The 20781-nt window shown below is 33.7% G+C and overlaps 1 protein-coding gene across 2 annotated transcripts; it reads right to left on the bottom strand.

Moving 5' to 3' along the window:
* Positions 1–2602: 2602 nt before the first annotated feature.
* LOC117690098 (transmembrane protein 164-like) lies at positions 2603–19022 on the bottom strand. Of its 2 annotated transcripts, none has more exons than XM_034473210.2 (6): positions 18865–19022; positions 16059–16431; positions 15519–15636; positions 15088–15166; positions 14024–14124; positions 2603–4754 (listed from the first exon to the last, which is right to left on the bottom strand). In XM_034473210.2, exons 3-6 carry the CDS (start codon positions 15570–15572, stop codon positions 4458–4460), a joined length of 531 nt encoding a protein of 176 aa, XP_034329101.2. In that variant the 5' UTR covers positions 15573–15636; positions 16059–16431; positions 18865–19022; the 3' UTR covers positions 2603–4457. The 2 variants fall into 2 exon arrangements, with proteins under 2 accessions (XP_034329101.2, XP_065925892.1); XM_066069820.1 differs by lacking the exon at positions 18865–19022 and adding an exon at positions 17164–17286.
* Between the last annotated feature and the right edge of the window lie 1759 nt (positions 19023–20781).

Consider the following 20781-nt stretch of genomic DNA (forward strand, 5'->3'; position numbering starts at 1 on the left):
CTCACAGAAAGAAACAGAAACCGACAATCAGATTTTACTTTGGTTATATTTATTAAATTTATTTAAACTTATAAGATGTACCACGTATTTAGGCGTGATTCTTACAAATTGAAGAATGATATCTAAATGTTCTAATGTTTCGACAAAATGACAAGTAGCAATTCTAAAATGTTTGTTTCGAATGAAATCGTTTGGGCGCAGTGTTAAAATGCAGCTTCGAATACATTTTACTTTTTATCATGTTCCTAGTTTAAAAATTAAATAAAACTCCTACGAATAATGATGCTTGTGCCAAGGTGGCATTTTTGCACCCGTCTAAGCTGCATTTATCAAAACTTTCAAACATGCTATATATGTTAAAACATTAATGAAGGGGTTTATAACCACTTTTATTATTATACCCCGCGACGAAGGCGAGGGGGTACATGTAAACTCATGTATTTCAACGTTAATACAACGTTGAATCAACGTTGAAATAAGGTTGCATATGAAAGTTGGGGCAACGTTGAAAGTTGGGGCAACGTTGAAAATGTAACGTTGTTTCAACGTCGAAATTCAACGTTGATTCAACGTAGAAATCGTGTTGAAAACTAGTTGAAAATATTTTGATATGATGATGAAAATAAGTTAAAACTAAGTGATTGTTTTCGTAAAATGTTGCTTTTAAACATATATTTTTTTATTATGTTGTGCTGTTCTATGTGTTTTGACACTTTATTAAAAACTTAAAATCCAAATGTAAAAAAGTCGCCCTTCATTTAAAACCTAGTAGTATTTGAGTACATCCTTTGCTAAACAACTTGTGTATAAAGTCCTCGTTAAAAAGTTGAACTTGGCATTTCAAAATGTTTTAAATTAGGCTGTAGGAAAATGAATACAAAGAAACCACGTGTACATTCCGCCAATTGGTAGCCATGCTTGTTTTCCATGAATTGGAACAAAGGGTGTCAACACAAAAACGTAGAATCCACAATAGTCAGTTCATCATTTGTATTCTGCAGACTGTTGTAAAAAATAACTCCCAAGATACTCGAATGTAAAATATAAAATAGTTACAATAGTCTAAAAGCTAAAATACCGGCATTTTACTGTACATGAAATCCATGTAATGACTGCACGAGTTGTACCTAAAAACTGAATTTCTTTGTTCACCACTAGCGTCTTTAGCGTTCAAACTGACATGGGGCAGCCTGGTAAATTGCATAATTCCCAAGATCAGCAGTGATAGGTGCGCATCCCCTTGCCACTGACCTAGTTACAATGCATTTATCCACTTGCTGTAGGCACAGCCCATTCTCAAATTTCTAGTAATGTGAAATAATTATTTAACATTTCATTTAAAAAAGATTTATTGATGTTTAAAATTGGATAATACAACAATATAATAATTTTATTCGAAATAATATAATATAAAAATATATCCAAATTAACATTAATATTCTTAAAAACACATATCATTTAATACTTCTACAGTATACAAAATATAAGTAAAACCTAAATAAAATAAAATAATAAGGACGTTTAAAATTTTAAAATATGTAATCAGTGTAATCAGTGTCATTTACTAAAACGTTGTTTCAACGTAGAAAAGTGGTTGATATCATCAACGTTGAAAATAAGTTGGGTCTTCAACGTGGAATCAACGTTGAGTTATGGTTTGGGTTTCAACGTAGAAACTTCAACGTTGATCCAACGTTGAATAATGGTTGATCAACGTTGCAACTTGATTTCAACCATTTCTCAACGTTGAAACAATGTCGGAGAACTGATATTGACTATCATTTCCTCCTTGCGAGTTTTCAGTATTCCCTCAAATCAATTTGAAAACATGTTTTACATAGTTATGATTCAGAGAAATAAATAACCAATAAAGTTAAAGGGGCATGGTCACGATTTTGGTCAAAATTATTTTTCCGTTTTGAATATTTACAATGCTTTAAAAAGGCACTTTAAATAGGCAACCGAAATTTGAGTGTCATTTGTTGAGTTATAAGCGAGTTACAGTGTTTGAAATTCTTCGCTATGTACACAAAGTGTTTGTTTACATTTTGAACATTGAATTAAAAATTTCAGCTTTAAACCTAAAACAAATGTGTTTAACGTTAGAAACTGTTTATCTGTGCTTAAAATAAATTAAAATAAAAATAGACAAAAAAGCTGGAAAAAGTTTTTTTTACTGGTATACTTAACCAATGTAAACAAAAACAGGGCACGAGCCTTGTTTACACGACAAAAATTGTGAGCCCTGTATCCTGCTTATAACTCTACGAATGACTCTCAAATTTTATTTGATCATCAGATATGCATTTCTAAAGCATTTAAATTATAAAAACATAAAAATAGAATTTGACCAAAATCGTGACCATGCCCCTTTAAGGGTTGAGAAAATCTTTATTATTGAAAAATGTTTGGAAGACATATCCCATCAAAATACAATGTATATTTGAAAGTTTCTTCTTTAAAGTAACAAAACATTCGATGAAAAACTATTGATTTCTTCAATAGAAAAACATGATTAACAATCATGAACACCCTCCTTATCAGAGGGAAGTACTATATCCAGCATTATTGATAAAACAAATGTCAATACCTTGGTGCCCCCCCCCCACCTATATGAAAAACAGCCCTGCATCAGTCGTGAAAACTCAATTGAGTGAACGGATTTTATTTTGGGTATTAAAATGGAGTATGATATCGTTGCTTAATCTGCCTATGTAGAACATCCCAGACATGTTCAGTATGGGTAAGGTTTGATGACTACGCAGGCCTTTACATTTTCTTTGGAGCCTTTGCCTTAAGACACTTGTTCACAATGTTAGCTCTGTGGTTGTAATATGGCCTTACCACACACGAGAACGTATTCTGTACTTATGTATGGACCCAGCAAATGAACTCACGATTGGGTGAAAAATATGATTTCTTCACCCAATAACTGTCAATGGTTTATTTTTGATGACATACAACTCATTGAACCCTTGATTGAAATGTTTCCTCGCACAATAACAACCTCTATCCAAGTGATCACATTGAGCCACAAAGCAGTCACTGAATTGTACATTCTTTTGTTTTTAAACACAAAATCTTCCATTATTAAAGTCTACATATAATTTTAATTCGTCAGTAATAAGTATGATTCTAAAGAAACAGAAAATTTGCATGATCACTTGCACAATCTATTCCCCGTTTTCTGTAACCTGCAGTAAAAATATGACGTACTGATAGCCGCCTTGCCTTCAAGTTAGCTTCATGGAGCTTATTTCAGCAATACTAATTAGTAATCTTTCTTCAGACTGTCCCTGTATGATTCAACGAAAGTCCCTGTTTAAGGCAACAGTCGAACTGAATCCGTTTTGCTTTGGTAGAGTTGGCGGTCCTACCGGGCCATCGTACATCGTGATGATTTCTTCATTACTCTTTCACTAGTAACAATAAAGTTTGCAGCATCCCTATGGCGGTCTTTGAGGCATTACGTGTAATACGTTTCTGCATGAATAATCTTAATTGTTACTATTAAATTAAGAATATTGTTTTTTATTTCATCATGCAAATAATTTTGATGGGACAGCCCGAAATCATGATTCCGCATATCAGTACTCTTAATACTTTGATATTTATTTCGTTTACTATTTAAAACAAGATTATAGTGTAATTTTATATAAAACAAACTCACGCCACGGCAATCTGGCGTATCAATAATGATCTACTAAACCAGCTGCAATTATCACGTTTACTTATCGGCAAAAGATCACTTTTTATGCTTTTCACATGATGTAAAAATTTCTCAGAATTTATACAATTGCATATTTTCTTATATATTTTTTCATATTATTATTTTAAATTGTTGCTTTTAGTGTGTGCTTTCTGATTTTTATTGCAAGAAAGTCAGAAAGTTTATATTGTAAATTAAATTCTTATCTGGCACTGTCTCCAAAAAATGTAAACCATAAACTTTTATTCGGTGAATTTTAACACAATTTCTATGAGTGTGGTCACCCCGCGATTCAACATATCGTTGATTGAGCAAACCTATGCTTTGTTGACGAGTTGTCAATAACCAGGCAAACTTAGTTGTGTTTGTGCACATATTAGTTAACAAATAAAAAACATTATTTTGATACTTTTGATACTTTGCGGAACTTATTTCTTATGCGCAGTTAGATGGTGATGCAAAAGAAAAATCTGGACGAATGCCAGACTGGACGATCGCTAAAAGACTTTCAAACATCTTTAGAATGTGAAAGTCTTCTGTAGGTTCTCTACGGAATTAACAGCATAAATTATTGTTTTAACATCAACAAATCTGTAATCGGTGCATTTATTATACCGAGTCAAGTTAAAAGAATTAAGAATTTTAGAATGTTTCCTTCTCCCCCCTTACACTATGTTAATTACAAATTGATTTAAAAACGTGTGTATAAAGTCAACAATAATAAGTATTCAGTTAAAGCTAGGTTTCTTCAGGAAGACTTGAGGTGTCTATTGTTGGATGGGCGATCCCCTTGACTAATCACTCCATTCTTCCCTCTGAGATTGTCCGGTGCGGGGGTCTCGGCACTCCAGTCTATACTAAACACAGACACCTCTTCGTCCCGTGCGGAGGGGGTGAGGAATTGTTGTGACAGCCATGTGTAGAACCTGCCCACCGTTAGTATAAGTAGTGCCTGGTGAGTCATTGCACAGATTCTGTAGTACGGCCTGTAGAACGGGTCCGACACCCAGGGACAAAGCATGGTATTTAGGTTCACTAATGAGATCTGTTAAGTTTAAACAGGAAATATGAGTTGTCCTGATCAATGGCAAACATTTCTATAAGCAATAATGAAAGCATTGCATTCTACAGGTCCACTATGGAATTCACAGCAGCAACTGATGTTTTAACATCAACAAATCTGAAAACAGTGCAATTATTATATCCATCAAGTAAAGGATTAAAAATTCTGTAAATTTTGCCTCGTCCCCCATAAACAATGCTAATCACAAAATGCTATTAAAAACCTGTGTATAAAGTCAACAATTACAAGTGGTCAGTTAAAGCTAGGTTTCCTCAGGAGGACTTGAGGTGTCCGTTGTTGGGCGGGCGATCCCCATGACTAATCACTCCATTCTTCCCTCTGAGATTGTCCGGTGCGGGGTTCTCGGCACTCCAGTCTATACTAAACACAGACACCCCTTCGTCCCGTGCGGAGGGGGTGAGGAATTGTTGTGACAGCCATGTGTAGAACCTGCCCACCGTTGGTATAAGTAGTGCCTGGTGAGTCATTGCACAGATTCTGTAGTACGGCCCGTAGAACGGGTCCGACACCCAGGGACAAAGCATGGTATTTAGGTTCACTAATGAGATATGTTAAGTTTAAACAGGAAATATGAGTTGTCCTAATCAGTGGAAAACATTTCTATAAAAAAAAGTTTATCAAGGTATTTCATCATATTTACATCTAAATTGAATACAAGCGTATGTACTCTTAGTAACATCAGTAAACATATCGTTTTATGGAACCATTATGATATTTTTTCTGGAACACTGTAAAACTGAAGTTTAAGCTTTATTTGTTCCTACGAAAGCAGAGAAGGATCATTCGAGATTCGAGATTCAAAATACGAGAATCGAAATACGAGATTCAAGATTCGAAATTCGAGATTCAATATCTAAATTAACCAATCAAATCATGGATCTGAAACCTGTATCCTAGCAACATCAAACTGTTCTAAATAAAGATCATTCGTACATGCTCTTTCCTGCAAATAAATGTCTTAATAGCTCTTATGTAATGGTTATAAAATGGTTTAAATTAACATTGATGAATTAACCCCACACAATATAAACAATTAAATTAGTGATAACACTGTTGGCTTTGCGAATCTTTGTGATTTTGTTTGTCCTGTATGTATTTTCCCTCCGAACTATTTCAACCCGTAGTGTATTCGCCCCAACTGTGTAAAAATAGGCTCGCGAAAAAAGATCTGTTTAATCTAAATAATTAAAACTGAGTGTGGTTTTAGCTATGAAACGAAATTCAATGAAATAATCGACATGTCAAAATATAGGTTATGATAAAGTTTTAAACCATAGAAGATATAATGATATACAACCTCAACGACAACAATCCAGATAGGAATAGTGTATTGTAGGGTATCAATGTCATTGTCGATATAAGAGAGAGAGAGAGAGAGAGAGAGAGAGAGAGAGAGAGAGAGAGAGAGAGAGAGAGAGAGAGAGAGAGAGAGAGAGAGAGAGAGAGAGAGAGAGAGACAGAGAGAGAGAGAGAGAGAGAGAGAGAGATTTGTAGTGTCATATTCAATTTTGATTTAGAATTTGAAATTGATTTGATTTGATACAAGCATATATAGACAATTAGGACTCTCAAAGGAGAAAAGAGAGGAGGTAGCTAGGGTAGGGCAGACCAACTAGCAAGCTTTAATTTGAACGGTGTTAGCGCACGTGTGATTTACATCGACTCTCTCTCTCTCTCTCTCTCTCTCTCTCTCTCTCTCTCTCTCTCTCTCTCTCTCTCTCATCACCTAGCATTTCCTTTTCCGTGGAGGGGTTTGGGGTAATTGTGTGTGATGTCTTACATTAGCTAGCGAAAATGATAAAAAAAAACCATGAACTTTTCTTTAAATTGTGTGCGGATGTTGTACTCAATAATCTGTTTTCAGTATATACATTTCGGGGGGAGGGGGGCTATATAGTCCTAATTTAATTTGTCAGTTATTCTGTCCCCACTTCGTTCGCTCTTCGTTTCCAGCATTTTTTTGATTTGGCTCGGCAAATTAATTTCAAACTTTCTGTGTAGCTCCATAACGATGCACTATAGATATATTATGAGTAGTTTAACTTTTGATAAACAGGTATATATATATACTTGATTAAATTTGACTCTTATAATCGGATTTAAGTATGAGTAGTTTTACTTTTGAGAAACAGGTATATATATATATATATATATATATATATATATATATATATATATATATATATATATATATATATATATATATATATATATATATATACTTGATTATTTGACTCTTATAATCGGATTTAATGTTCCAATAAATATAGGGTAGGAAAGAGTAGACGGGACTTTTTTGCGCATATCCTACTGTACCATTCATTCAACACATGTATAAGCACTCATCGACTTCGACTTTCCTTTTTTTATTCACTGGTTTTAAAGCAATTAATTTTTGAAAATATTTAGAATTTATGGCCTGATTATATATAAATTAGAGCTGCGTTGGTGCATCTACTAGTATTTACCCAAATGGACCAAAATATACCCAAATGAATCTAACAAATTTGACAAAATTACTTTTAAACGACTCATTTTTCAATTCTAATCGGGTATGTCCTTTAGAAAAATCTTGAACCACACACATGTTTAGCAAATAAAACGACAATTGTTTCATTTTTTTTATGGGGAGGGGGTGGTGCCGGTAAAGACATTTATTGTTTGTGGCAGTTGGGCTATACTCTCATTTGTTATAATAAGTAATACTACATATTGATATAAAATGAAAGTTTCCAATTACACGGTACATAGCTTCTATCATGCATGTTGACCCGCGCGATAGTTTAAAACAGTTTTCAAAGCATTTAATGTAATTCAACCGATCATTTTTGGAAATAATTTTTCTGGATCCCCGCCTGATACGTCCGCCTCCATGTACATTAGAATTACATGTACATTGACTATATGTAAACATTAACTTAATCGGCTATGTTATGTGAGGATAACATTTTTTATCAATGTATTTGCAGGATAGGTAACAAATAACAGCCTATTTGTTGGTTTCCGCACTGGTTATTTGAGATAATTTGCCGCCATCTTCTATGCATTCCCCACACCACACACAGTTTCCTTATTTGGTGTTCTGTGTGTATGGCGACAAATTGGTAAATTTGCACTTCTCGCCCTTTGTAGCTTCACCCTTAATACATTTTATCTGGCTAAGTGTAATGTAGTAGTATATTTAAAAGTACACACATCTTTGCAGTGCTTATTTACATCTTTAGAGAGTTACTTACATACAAAGTAAACTTTTGTATGATTTATATGCAATTATTGTCAATTTTGGTGCGTGGGGGGGGGGTGGGTGGGTAGGAAACTACAGAGAAACTCAACTTGGGTGTGATACATATGCCTGTCTATACCTTCTAGTCTTTCTTGTTGATATATCAATGAATGAATTATAACAAACTACAACAATAAATTTTGAAAAATTCATGCACAATCAAATTTTTAAAATTTTACTGTTCTCTGCACAAGAAATCGGCAATGTGAACAAATTGGCACCTATTATCCCTACCTTTAATTGTACAGAATATGTATCCTTCTATATTGGTTACATGTGTATGCGCATGTGTCAAGGTGGTTAGCAGTGAGTGAGGAAGGAGAGTGAATTTTTTACAAAGTTTTCATTTTTCCCAGTGGATTTCTTATGAGAAAATGCTGTGTGCCGTTTATTACACTATCCCGTTTCAATAGGATGAGTTCTGTGTCTCCAGTGAAACCACCGAAGAAGAAAAAACGAACTAAATCCAAAACGGGAGGTCAGGAAGACAATATGGCGTCTAACATGAACACTACTATGACGGGTCCTGCTCCTAGCATATTTCAACATCCAGGTACCAGTCCAGTCCCTACACAACAACAGCATTACCACCAATCGGCAGTGGATCCACAATTTTATGCAAGTACGCATCCTACTCATATGCAACAAAACTTTCAACCGAACATTCAATCGAACATTCCTAACAATAACATTCCGTCACCAAGTACAGGCGTTCCACCTCAGTGGGCGCTAGATATATTTAGCAGATTAGACGGAATTTCTCGCCGTCTCGAAAAGCTTGACAGTATCCAATCATCAATAAGTGCTATACAGAGAGAAGTGAAAACCCTTTCTTCGAGAGTTGGTGAAGTGGAGAAAAGCCAAGAATTTCTTTCCAAGACAGTAGAGGAAAACAAACAAAAAACCGAGGGAAACAGCTGTGTTATGAGCAGGTTAAAATTAGAACTTGAGGAGTCCATTAAACTAAACACACAAATGAAAGAAGAAATTCTGGACTTACAGTGCAGATCGATGAGAGATAACCTGCTGTTTTACAACATCAAGGAGGCTCAAAACAAAGAAACTGAGGATTGTGTCCGAATTATTCAGGATATCTGTTCATCTGAATTGGAAATAATGGAAGACGTCAGTATCGAGAGAGCCCACAGGATCGGCAAAAGAGAGAGTGGAAAGATTCGCCCGATTGTTGTGAAATTCACCAGATTTCCTCAGCGGGAGCTTGTGCGTAAGAGTGCATCTAAGTTGAAAAACACAGATCTCTCCATTTCCGAGCAATTCCCAAGGGAAATCCAAGACAGAAGAAAACAACTTCTTCCAGTGCTGAAGCAAGCGAAGGCCAACAACAGGAAAACGGTTTTTGTTAAAGATAAGCTTTTCATTGATGGGCGACTCTACAGACAGGACCAGGGAACAACACCATTACCAAACCGCAAGGGATCCCAGTCGAGGTGAGGAGGTCCGGAGAATGAAAATACCCTCAAAATTATTAGTTGGAACATTAACGGTGGTTTTGTAAACAAGTGGGGTCAATTAAAGCACTAACTGTGTACATACGACATTATATGTCTATCGGAATGTTGGATTCGTAAAGACTTCTCCGTTGATGTGGAAGGCTATAAAACACACATTTTCCATAGAGATTCTAGATCCGTCCAGGGAGGAGGAACTATTATTTTGATAAAAGATATATATGATAAATATGTGTCTGTTATTGATTCTTTATACGATATGATTATATTTGGTTCAAAATTGACAAATCTCTTTGTGTATATAAATGCGATGTGTATTGCGCATTTACATATTTACCCCCTGCGAATTCTGTATTTTTAAAAAATCTAAATTGTGATATCTTTAGTGAATAAGAAAATTTTTTGTGTAATTATTTGAATCAAGGTGATGTTTTTGTTTTTGGAGACTTTAATAGTAGAACGCAATCATTACCAGATTTTATTGAAAATGATTCATTACATAATGATATTTTAGATAGTCTGCCTACATATACAGCTGACAGCAAGTTACCTGTAAGAACGAACCCTGACACTGGGCATAATGAATATGGTACAAAACTATTGTTATTATGTAAGACCACAGGTCTTCGTATTGTGAATGGAAGACATAAAGGCGGTCACGCAAATGATTTTTCTTTCAATGAGTCACGTGGACTCAGTACAATTGATTATTTACTATCACCTGTTCATATGTTTGATTGTTTTCATAAGTTTATTGTCTGTAATTTCAATGCTTTTTCTGACCATGCACCACTACACATAGAACTGCACATTAGTATGAACAACAACCCATGCCAAAAGCCGGCTGACTCGCATGAATACTCTCAACGTAAACGTTCCTCATGGAAAGTGAAACACCTCGGACCGTGCACAGAATCTATTATCCAAAATCAACACAGATTGAATGATTGTATTAATATTGAACATATCTCATCTCAAACTGACATGGATTTTTGTATTAACAAATTTAATGAAGTTTTTCATGAAATTGTAGATCCATTTTTTGAAATCAAGAAATTTGACACCAGTGATTGTAACACTAGAAGAAATCAAACAAAGCAAGATAATGTACATGAATTATATTTATCTACAAGTGATAAACCATGGTTCGACTGTAAATTAAAATCACTGTATAAAGAGTATATTGTTGCATTACGTAAATTCAATTCTTGTAAAAGTGTTGTTAATCATCAAGTATTGATATGCAAAAAGCGCACATATAAGCTTTGTGAAGCTAAATGCAAAAGACAGTATTTATTGAATGAAGGTCAAAGACTAGAAATTCTTAAAAAAAATAATCCTAAGCAGTTTTTTGCAAAATTTAAACGAAAATCTAATTTTAAATCTAATGTGCAACTAAGTGAGTTTTTTGATCATTTTAAATGAACTTCACAAAGCAATGTTACTATTGATAATGATATCTCCAATGATGCTGAAGATTGTACTTTTGAAGAACTAGATAAGGATATTGATGTTGAAGAAATTAAAGTAGTTATTAAGAAATTAAAAAAAGGTAAATCACATGGTGACGACTGTTTACTTAATGAATATTTCATTGAATTTGAAGAATATTTGTTGCCTATCCTACATAGACTTTTTAATTGTATACTACAAACAGGTTTCTTTCCTGAATCATGGTCTTCTTCTATTATTGTGCCTATTTTTAAAAAGGGAGATAAATCTGATCCTAATAATTATAGAGGAATCAGCCTTGTTAGCAACATGTGTAAACTTTTTACTTCCGTATTGAACAACAGACTTATAACATGGTCAGATGAAAATGATGTCCTTACTGATGCACAATTTGGTTTTAAATCTAAATGTGGTACAAGTGATGCAATCTTTGCTCTACATACTTTAATTACTACATCGTTGGCTAGTAATAATAAAAAACTTTACTGTGCCTTTATTGATTTCAGAAAAGCATTTGACTCTGTTGATAGGTCTAAACTTTGGATGAAATTGTCAAAAATTGGTATCCAAGGAAAACTTCTACGTGTTATAAAAGGGTTGTATAAAAATGTTAAAGCATGTGTGACTTCTGATGGACACTTGAGTGATTTCTTTAACAGCAATCTTGGTTTAATGCAAGGTGAAGTACTTTCACCCATTTTATTTAATTTGTATGTAAATGATTTTGAAATCAATTTTTTAAATTCTGAATGTGTACCATTTGAAATTTCATCACTGAATCTTTTCCTTCTTATGTATGCTGATGACATGGTGATTTTTTCAGAAACAATTGCTGGTCTTCAATCACTTTTGGATGAATTAACATATTATTGTAGCACATGGAAATTACATATTAATGTTGATAAGTCAAAGATTGTTGTTTTTAGAAAAGGTGGAAGGGTAAAAGAAAACGAAAAATGGTATATTTATGGTAAACCACTTGACATTGTAGATCAGTTTGCTTATCTTGGCATTATTTTTTACTACAATAATAAATTTTCTAAAGCTGAGAAACAACTTGCTGAGCAAGGCAGGAAGGCATTATTTGTATTGAAAAAAAATATTAGAAACATGTTTTTTAATCATAATACTTTGCTATCATTGTTTGATTGCTTTGTTGGCAGTGTCATTAACTATGCTTCTGAGGTATAGGGTTCACTCAAAGCACCTAATATTGAGAAACATCATCTTGATATTTGTAAACATATCTTGAGAGTTAAAAAGGTCAACTTGTAATGTAGCAGTTTATTCTGAATAAGGACGCTGTCCTCTGCTGTACCAAAGAATGTTCAACATAGTTAAGTTCTGGAAAAAAATACTGCACCATAATAATTGTATTATTCAACATTGCTATTATACACTATATGACTGTGTCGAAAAACATAATGCAAGATTTTTTATGCAATCTGGGTATGTTTGAATTGTGGGAAAAACAAAAAATAACAGCTGCAGATCTCATTGTTGTTAAGCAACGTATTTTTGACCAAGCTACACAGTATATTTTTTCTCAACTAGATATTTCTAGTAAATGCTCTTTTTTCAAATACCTAATTGCAACCCATAATTTACAATTTTATTTAAGGAAACCTATTCCAAACAAATATCAAAAGTGTATTTCCAGATTCAGGTTATCTTCACATCAATTGTCGATAGAAACAGGTCGATTTTATAATATTGAAAGACACAATAGAAACTGTTTTTTATGTTCAAATTCTATTGAAGATGAATTTCATTTTATTTTAATATGTCCCATATACGAAGGCTATCGCAAAAAATACATTAAGCCTTATTACTGGAAAAAACCTTCAGTGTGTAAACTTCTGCAACTTTTTAATGTTGAAAATGTAAAGGAACTATGTAATATGGGTAAATTTATTCACTTTGGTTTGAAATTAAGAAAAGATTTACTTAATGCAAATTAGATGTTGATATCATAGTATGTACACTTCTGCCACATTCTCCTGTTAACCTACCTGTACGTGTATATTGTTTATATTTATTGTACTGATGAGCTGTATAGCTTTAAGTTAATAAAGAACATGAACATACATTGAAAACAATACCAAAAGTGAGACTCATAATAAGTTGTTTACTCAAGAAAAGGGGGGAAAATTGTATTAATTAATAATTCCGTATGATGTGATAATATTTCAATGATTAGTTTATAATCATAGTACTAGTGTATGCCTGTATACATAAAAAAAGATAAGTAATGCTAATATTTATTGGTGAAACCTGGACTGATTATTTATATTTTGATTAAAACATATTTTAGTTACTATATAATCTTCATGCGCGGAGGGTGTCTATAAAGGAGGTGGTCAGGGGGTCTGGACTTTTCTCGGGAAAATTGAAGCTTATTTAATTTACATAGTAAAATTATTGAAAATTGGCCTAGGGCCCCCCTCCCCCTACCGAAAAAAATTGGCTCCGCTTATGAAGCTCTCTACCATAACCGCATTTTTACACAAAAAGGGTGAATAAAGCCGGGGTTTAAACTATTGGTGGTGAAATACCCCAGGGTTCAAACGCATCAGGTAGAAATGCACCAGGGCAAACAAAATCACTCAGATCTGCGAAACACACTGCATTATTACTAGTCTACTTCAATATTCTGTGTAAAAATAAATACAAACAATTATTTAGTTAGCTAGGGAGAAGTGAACATAGCATTTATTTGTATATTAGAGCTTGGATTAATGATCTTTATTTAGAACAGTTTGATGTCGCTAGGAAAGGTGTTTTCAGATCCTTGATTTGATTGGTTAATTCGATAATGAATCTCGAATTTCGAATCTTGAATCTCGTATTTCGAATCTCGTATTTTGAATCTCGTATCTCGAATGATCCTTCTCGGCTTTCGAATGTTCCCAATTTATTCCTTTTATTTCTTTTAAAATTTTATGGATATATTTGTTTTTACAGATAGAGTAGATTTTGACAAAATAACTTTTTAGCAGAATGGTTAAGTATTTCCGATTACTTACATATGCTATATACTGTACGGGTATAAAGTATATAATGTATTGAACTCCCATGGACACTAGCACCCAGCTGAAGTCGTTAATAGGTTCAGCAGTGTAGGAACCTACAAAACCCAGAGCAAAACCATGGAGCTTGAAACAGAACAAAACCATGTAGCCAGAACAGTCAGTCATTACATCAATGTTAAAATAGAGAATGCAAGGTTATTTTACCCCATAAAGATTTCGCCATTACACAATTTTTAAAGATTTCACCAAGTTCTCGTTTTGCTCTATCACAACTTTATATAAGGCTAACCATGAAAGTTTTTGTCCGTCGGACATCCAGTGAAAAAGGCACGAGAGGGCGAGCGATTCAATAATCAAATCATTATATTTAATAGCCAAACTTTTTAGGCGGTACGTAAATAAATTTGTGCGGACGGCTATATTTTTTTCTTCTTGTTTCTGATTAATTAATTAAAACTATTTAAAATACCAAAAATAAAGCGGAAACATATAACAAAAAACAACGCAGAATTTCCTGGATGTTTCAAAGTAATGATAACGTTATTTGAAGAGTTTTATTTAAATACGAGCGCGCAGGGTCCGACGTACAAAAAAATTATATTGGTGTGACCTAAATAGAAAAAATCAACAAGCATAATTTAAATTTGCCGACTGACAATAAGAGGGTAGTGACAAAACATTCATGTAAACAGTATTTCCCTAGTATCTTTTAATTTGAAGATATAGACCTTAATTTTTTTTTTATTTTTTTTTGGTAATTAGAGGAATAGTTGCTTACTGAGTTCAAATGAAAGATTTACATGACTGCATATAGATAATAGTACATGGAGTAAATCGTAAACAGATATATTTTTAATCATGATTTTTATAGGAGCTATGGATAAAATATCATAGCAAATGAACCATTTCAGAAATATTAAAAGATATGACTTTGACAAACTTTGTTATTTTTCAATAAAATAAATCAATTATTTCATGAAGTGTTTCTGATACAAACTTGATAAAAAAAATTTAAGTAGTCAGTATAAATCATAATTTTATCAATAATAATGTTTTACCTCCGATTTTGATTAAGTAGAATGGAATGACTAGTATCAGGAAATGTTGCATATAATACACTTCTGTCTCAAACGGCAGCTGTAAAGTTATCGACACATTACTGTTAATTATTGTATCAACATTTACAAAATCATTTACTTATCAAGGGGGGGGGGTCTACAAGAAAACCATGCAAAAACATTTTCAAAAATGACATTTTAAATCTTTACCAATCTAATATAATTACGACTCTTTTTTTTAAAATGCAAGTTTTGTAATTAAAATTAATATTGCAGACTTGTTCTGAATATAATCTAAGCAATCGAACATTCAATAAAATGTTTTACCAAACAAGAATTTCAATTCAAATCTTACCAAATGATTATTCAAAAGAGAATATTTTCATTCAATCTTGAATTTATAACAAAATCTTACCAATCGTGTATCTTACCAATCGAGTGTTTATTACAGGGAACAAGATGGCTATATGAGCCCCCGTTAACATGTGCAGATGAAGCCGGAAAACTGTGGTAGTCAGTCTCCCTGAGGGTGCCGCCAGACAGAAATATCTGAAATAAAGAAAAAAACTTTTTACTAACTTACAACGCATACTAAATGTAACGATATAGTCGTTTTATAGTAAAAGACTCTATAACTAGCTAATTTAACAGAGGATATCTTTTCTTTTCTTCATTACTTATCATTCTAAAATGAACTTTTGCAAGCGTTGGCTTATTCAAATTACCAATATCAAAACATTCTATTTCAATTTTATGCAGATCAAGGGTAATAATAATTCCAAACCAATAGTCCAACTATTCCGATCATACCAACAATGCACTGTTTTTCATTGGACTCCATTTTAATTTCATCTCATTAAATTACATCTGAGCAAATTAAGTTAGGACATGAGTAAATTGTCGAATAGCACATTCACACAAAGTCAAATCAAAAACAGGAATACACAGTACAGTCCATCGATTTGCTCTACCTGCATCATAGTTACTAAATGGCATGGATTCAGTATAAAAATCATCCTATTCGTAACAAACTTGAAGCCCAGCTCGATGCCGAATGTTAAACAATGGACCACTAAGAGGATTCGTTTTCCGACGGGATCTGGTAGGAGAACCGAGTTTTTTGGCAAAGTCAGGTGTGTGATGGCTCTGTACAAGATAAGACCTGCCGCTGCACAGCTAATCACTGTCTCAATGACTCGCTGCTTTACACTGATGAAATCCCTACACTCGATGCCTCCACTTCCTGCCAGGTCAAAGTTTACGCCACTGTAGGCCCAGGAAAATAATCCTGTTACATTTTCCCGACTCCTTCATTGCTTAAATCATCAATCCGTCAGCAAAGGTCTGAAAAATTTAAAAAAATTCAACTGATCAACAATACATTTCACACACATCTTTACAAGGAGGAATATTTGCATTTGCAAATATCCTTCCTTATAAACCTAGAAAGTAAAAAAAAAATAATTTCTCAAACTTTTCAAGTGTCTATGACATCAGAATAATCACAGCATGAGTATTTGACTTGACTGCTGCCTTACTATGCATTCAAAAACCTTTAAGATTCACACTTTTTTGTTTGTAAAAAATACCAGGCTGCTCTACATAGTATTAGAAATTTTTTAAATAGAACCATTCCCAATTAAACGTACTGCATATTGTTTAAGAACTTTCGATATTTTATCCCAAAACCAAATCAATAAAAGGTAACAAAAAATGGTACATTTGTCAAAAAAAAAACTGTATTGATGCAACACACTGAAGAATACGGACTCAATACTTAACGTAATTTGTCATTGTACAAATAAGAACTTCTAGATCTATTTTCTCACGTGGGCATTATTTTCTTATATATTACATGTCCGGCAGGTACAGCATATTAACCTTAACTACCTGGCACATCTTACCAACTTGATATGTGTACAATAAGGAAGTTATATCAATTTTCAATTTCTTGGAATTGACAATTTCAATAATAATTTAGTTAACTAAATGCTCTAAGAAAACATTTTTGTTAAAGTAGGGGGGGGGGGGGGTGAAGTAGAGTGGTTGAGGTGGATCTAGAAAGAATATTCTTACAGTGAGCGGGCTGCCTTCAAATAAACCGGGTCCGTAGGATGCATAAAACGATGGATGACTTCTAAAGCAATCCTGCATTTTTATATCCATGAAACTTTGGTAAGGAATAAAACCTAAATGCGAATGTAAGAACAATTCAAATGGATACCCTGCCCAGTAATTCGAAATTACACAGTAGCCCCCTCCCCCCCCCCCCCCTAAATTCAATGAAGCAAAATTAAGCTGATTTCTAGTTGTAGTAATGATGAACAGCTTTTTACTAACGCTTAACAACCCATGTAAGGTGACATTTAATGTGGTTATACTTTCATGTTAAATACTGAAATCTGATTGGTTAAGACGCAGTTCATAATCCGTTCTATTACCCTCAGCGTGAGCAACGCACTTAGCAACGGGTAACATTACAAATTGTTACATGCGCGAAAATTATGCGCGTACGGTTCGCTGTAGAATTCACGTTATTGCTATATAAAAGCAGTAATATTTTCTTAAAAATAAAGACATTCAGTATAACAAAATAAATAGTGCCTGTTTGGGAGGATAACATTTGAAATTGACACCCCTCGAAAACCATTGTCAAACTCCGATTCGCGTCAGTTGACAATGGTTTTCTCGGGGTGTCAATTTCAACTGTTACCCTCCCAAACAGGCACTATTTATATAATAACGAACAGTCTTCAAATGGAAAAGTCCAAAACGGCTGACCTTAATCCAGCCAACAAAACTGACGTCGTAATAAAAGATTAATCAGAAACATGTTGTAACTGACTCACCAACATTTACAAACATAAAAATGTACTCATTTTGAATCTAAACTTCAGTGGTACATTGAATTATGAGCCATCCTACGTTTGAATTTGAACACTGTTCGTTATCACCACAATTCACAAAGCTCTGTATTATAAGAGACTTTTTCTTTGTTCCAGGAAACAGGTACAGAAGAGCACATGACTTTTTTCAGATACAGAATCTAGTCCACTCCTGAGCCTTCATCTTTAAATTACTTTCACCAACTTATCAATTTAATAGCTACAATGATTCTGAACTTACTTGTTTATCTAATTTTTCGACAACATCATTCTAACCAGGGCAAGCTGATTTTGTTCAATTCTCTGTGTGTAATAAGACAACTTGAGCTTATATTACATTATACTTACCCGGTACTAATGACATTACACGTAATTACATTTGTATGTCTACTATTACTTTACTAGAACAGGGTATGTTACTACAGAGACAGTAATAATTCTATAACTAGATGTATAAGAATGACTCTCTTCTCCTTATCCATCTTTCCTCTCTCTACCGCCTGTATCCTGTGTTATCTATGTGATCATCAATATAGATATTAAACATAGATGTACAAGCAGTGAAGTACAAGTAGTAGGGAGAGGGTGGATGGTCACTCAGGAACCCACACAGTGAAGTAGCTGGTCACTATTTAGTAATAATCAGTAATAATGACATTAAAGATCTACTAAGAATTTGTACTGATTGTGGATGATGTTAGAGAAGCAGGTTATCACAAGAGGGTTTTGTTTCCAAACATAGTTACAACAGCTACTGCAGCTGATTGAATGAAAATAAAAAGTTTCCTTTCAAATTCAACTTAATTTGTAATGAAAGCTTTAATAAGCATTATGCTGAAAAGCTTACAATGGTAATTATTACATTATAATTATATCAAACACATCTACTTACATTGCTTATATTGACCGTGTTATCCTGTGTAGTTTTAAGTAATATTGACACTGCATAGGGTGCATCACTACCGGATCATGGCGCCGGATATAGTGAGATGGCTTCAATAATTATACAATGTAGGGTTATTGACAGGATTGAATATTTGAGCGTTAAATGAATTCAGTATACGACTGAAAAGCAAAATTTTAAATTTTCTATGATAAACAACCTTTATTAAAGGATTCAAAACATGGTAATTCTCAAAACTTGGAATTAACGATTAGCCTGTTTCCAAAGTCTATAAACTACCCATAATACTTCAGCAAAACTAGGCCAGGCATCTACCGTTTATTGGTAGCCTGTTTTCAAGCCTACCCACAATGCGCTGGAAAAGAGGTTTTGCGGAATATTATGGTTATGAGGGAAAATACCATGTGTCAAAACTCTGCAAAATTAAGCTCAAAGCTTCTTCTGTGAAGCAAGAACACATTCGATAATAAAAATTAATTGTAAATATTCACCTTAACAGAAGAGCAAGATTTAAATGGACAACCTCGTAATTAGTTTGAATTTCCATGTCCAATATTTTTGTGAGTTGTTTATTTGATATACGTCAATACGTGTGTTGCTACCCCTTACATAAAAAACCTTGAACTGAGCGAAGAGACTGTCCTTGGGTATTGAATGTAGTATAATTCCATTGCTGCCTCTGCATTTGAAAAACACTCTGAGTCTCTGCCTCAAATTACTAGTTCACGATATTAGCTCTCTGTGGCTTGGCATTATCATCCATTAGAATTTATTCCGATACTAGTACATGTACCTGTAAATGATTCATTCTTGATAATGTACAATTCTTAGGACCCTTAATAGAAATGGCTCCCCACACCTCCATATAAGTAATCAGAAAAAGCCACAAAACAGTCACTAAATTCTTAATTCTTTTGTCTTTATATTCGACATCTTCCATCATTAAAATCTACACAGAATTTTAATTTGTCAGTAATAAGTATGGATCTCAAGTGACAGATTTGCAAATTTGCATGATCTCTTGTACACCCTAGTCCCTGTTTTCTGTAATCTGTAGTCACAATTAGACGTACGGCTAACCGTCTTGATTTCAAGTTAACTTCATAGAGCTTAATTCGGCAAGGTTGATTAGAAATCTTTTATCTGTCTGTCCCTGTCTGATCCACTGAAAGTCCCTGTTAAAGGCAACAATTGAATTGAAACGGTTTAGCTTAGTAGAGTTGGTCGTCCTACATCGTAGTGACCTCTTCATTCTCTATATCTCAAGTGACATTCCAGTTTGCAGCATCGCTATGGAGTCACCAGCTTCCTGTACATTAAAACGTCGTCTTTGAAACATTATATGTAATTTTTTTTGCGCAATTTGAATGCTTGTTCTAAATTCAATAAAAGTAAAAAAAATATTATTCACAAGTACATTGGCGTCTAAGTTATTTCTAAATACAAAAAACTACTGGAATGTCGATTACCATTTCCACAAAGTAACTAACCTCGGTCCTCTCTTATATTCGCTCTTTCGTAATTTTTCCCGTGCATGGAAGATTATATAAGGTAAACTTGGTTCTGGTTCGTTTTAAATCCCCTTTATTACTATGATCAGAGTTTCTCTTTACTTAGCATACTGCATGAATGACTACATGATTAACTGCGCATGTGCAGATCATGCCAAATGTAAAAATATAAAAATTGTAACAGCAAGTGTCAGCAAAGACGATATGGGGGGTTTGTGGCATCTGTGTCTTTTTTCTCTGTGTACAATTGTACACAGTGCAGGTATGATTTAATTTAACAGTTAAATCTTAATGTTTTTGAGAGCTTATTTCTATACAAAAGGTTAAGAATAAGTTAAAACGCCTAGACAATGTTTTTTTTAAAAGAGCGGCTGCACAACAAGAAGTTTGTGAG

This window comes from Magallana gigas, chromosome 8, assembly GCF_963853765.1.
Source record: "Magallana gigas chromosome 8, xbMagGiga1.1, whole genome shotgun sequence".
In the NCBI taxonomy this organism is placed as follows: Eukaryota; Metazoa; Mollusca; class Bivalvia; order Ostreida; family Ostreidae; genus Magallana; species Magallana gigas.

Excerpts from the sequence above, each read along its gene's own strand:
- LOC117690098 (XM_034473210.2), bottom strand. The coding sequence starts at position 15,572 with ATGTTAACGGGGGCTCATATAGCCATCTTGTTCCCTGTAATAAACACT. Across the intron at positions 15,167-15,518 it reads CTGTAATAAACACTCGATTG|CTGCCGTTTGAGACAGAAGT; the intron begins GTAAGATACACG and ends ATAACTTTACAG. Across the intron at positions 4,755-14,023 it reads CCGTACAGTATATAGCATAT|ATCTCATTAGTGAACCTAAA; the intron begins GTAAGTAATCGG and ends TAAACTTAACAG.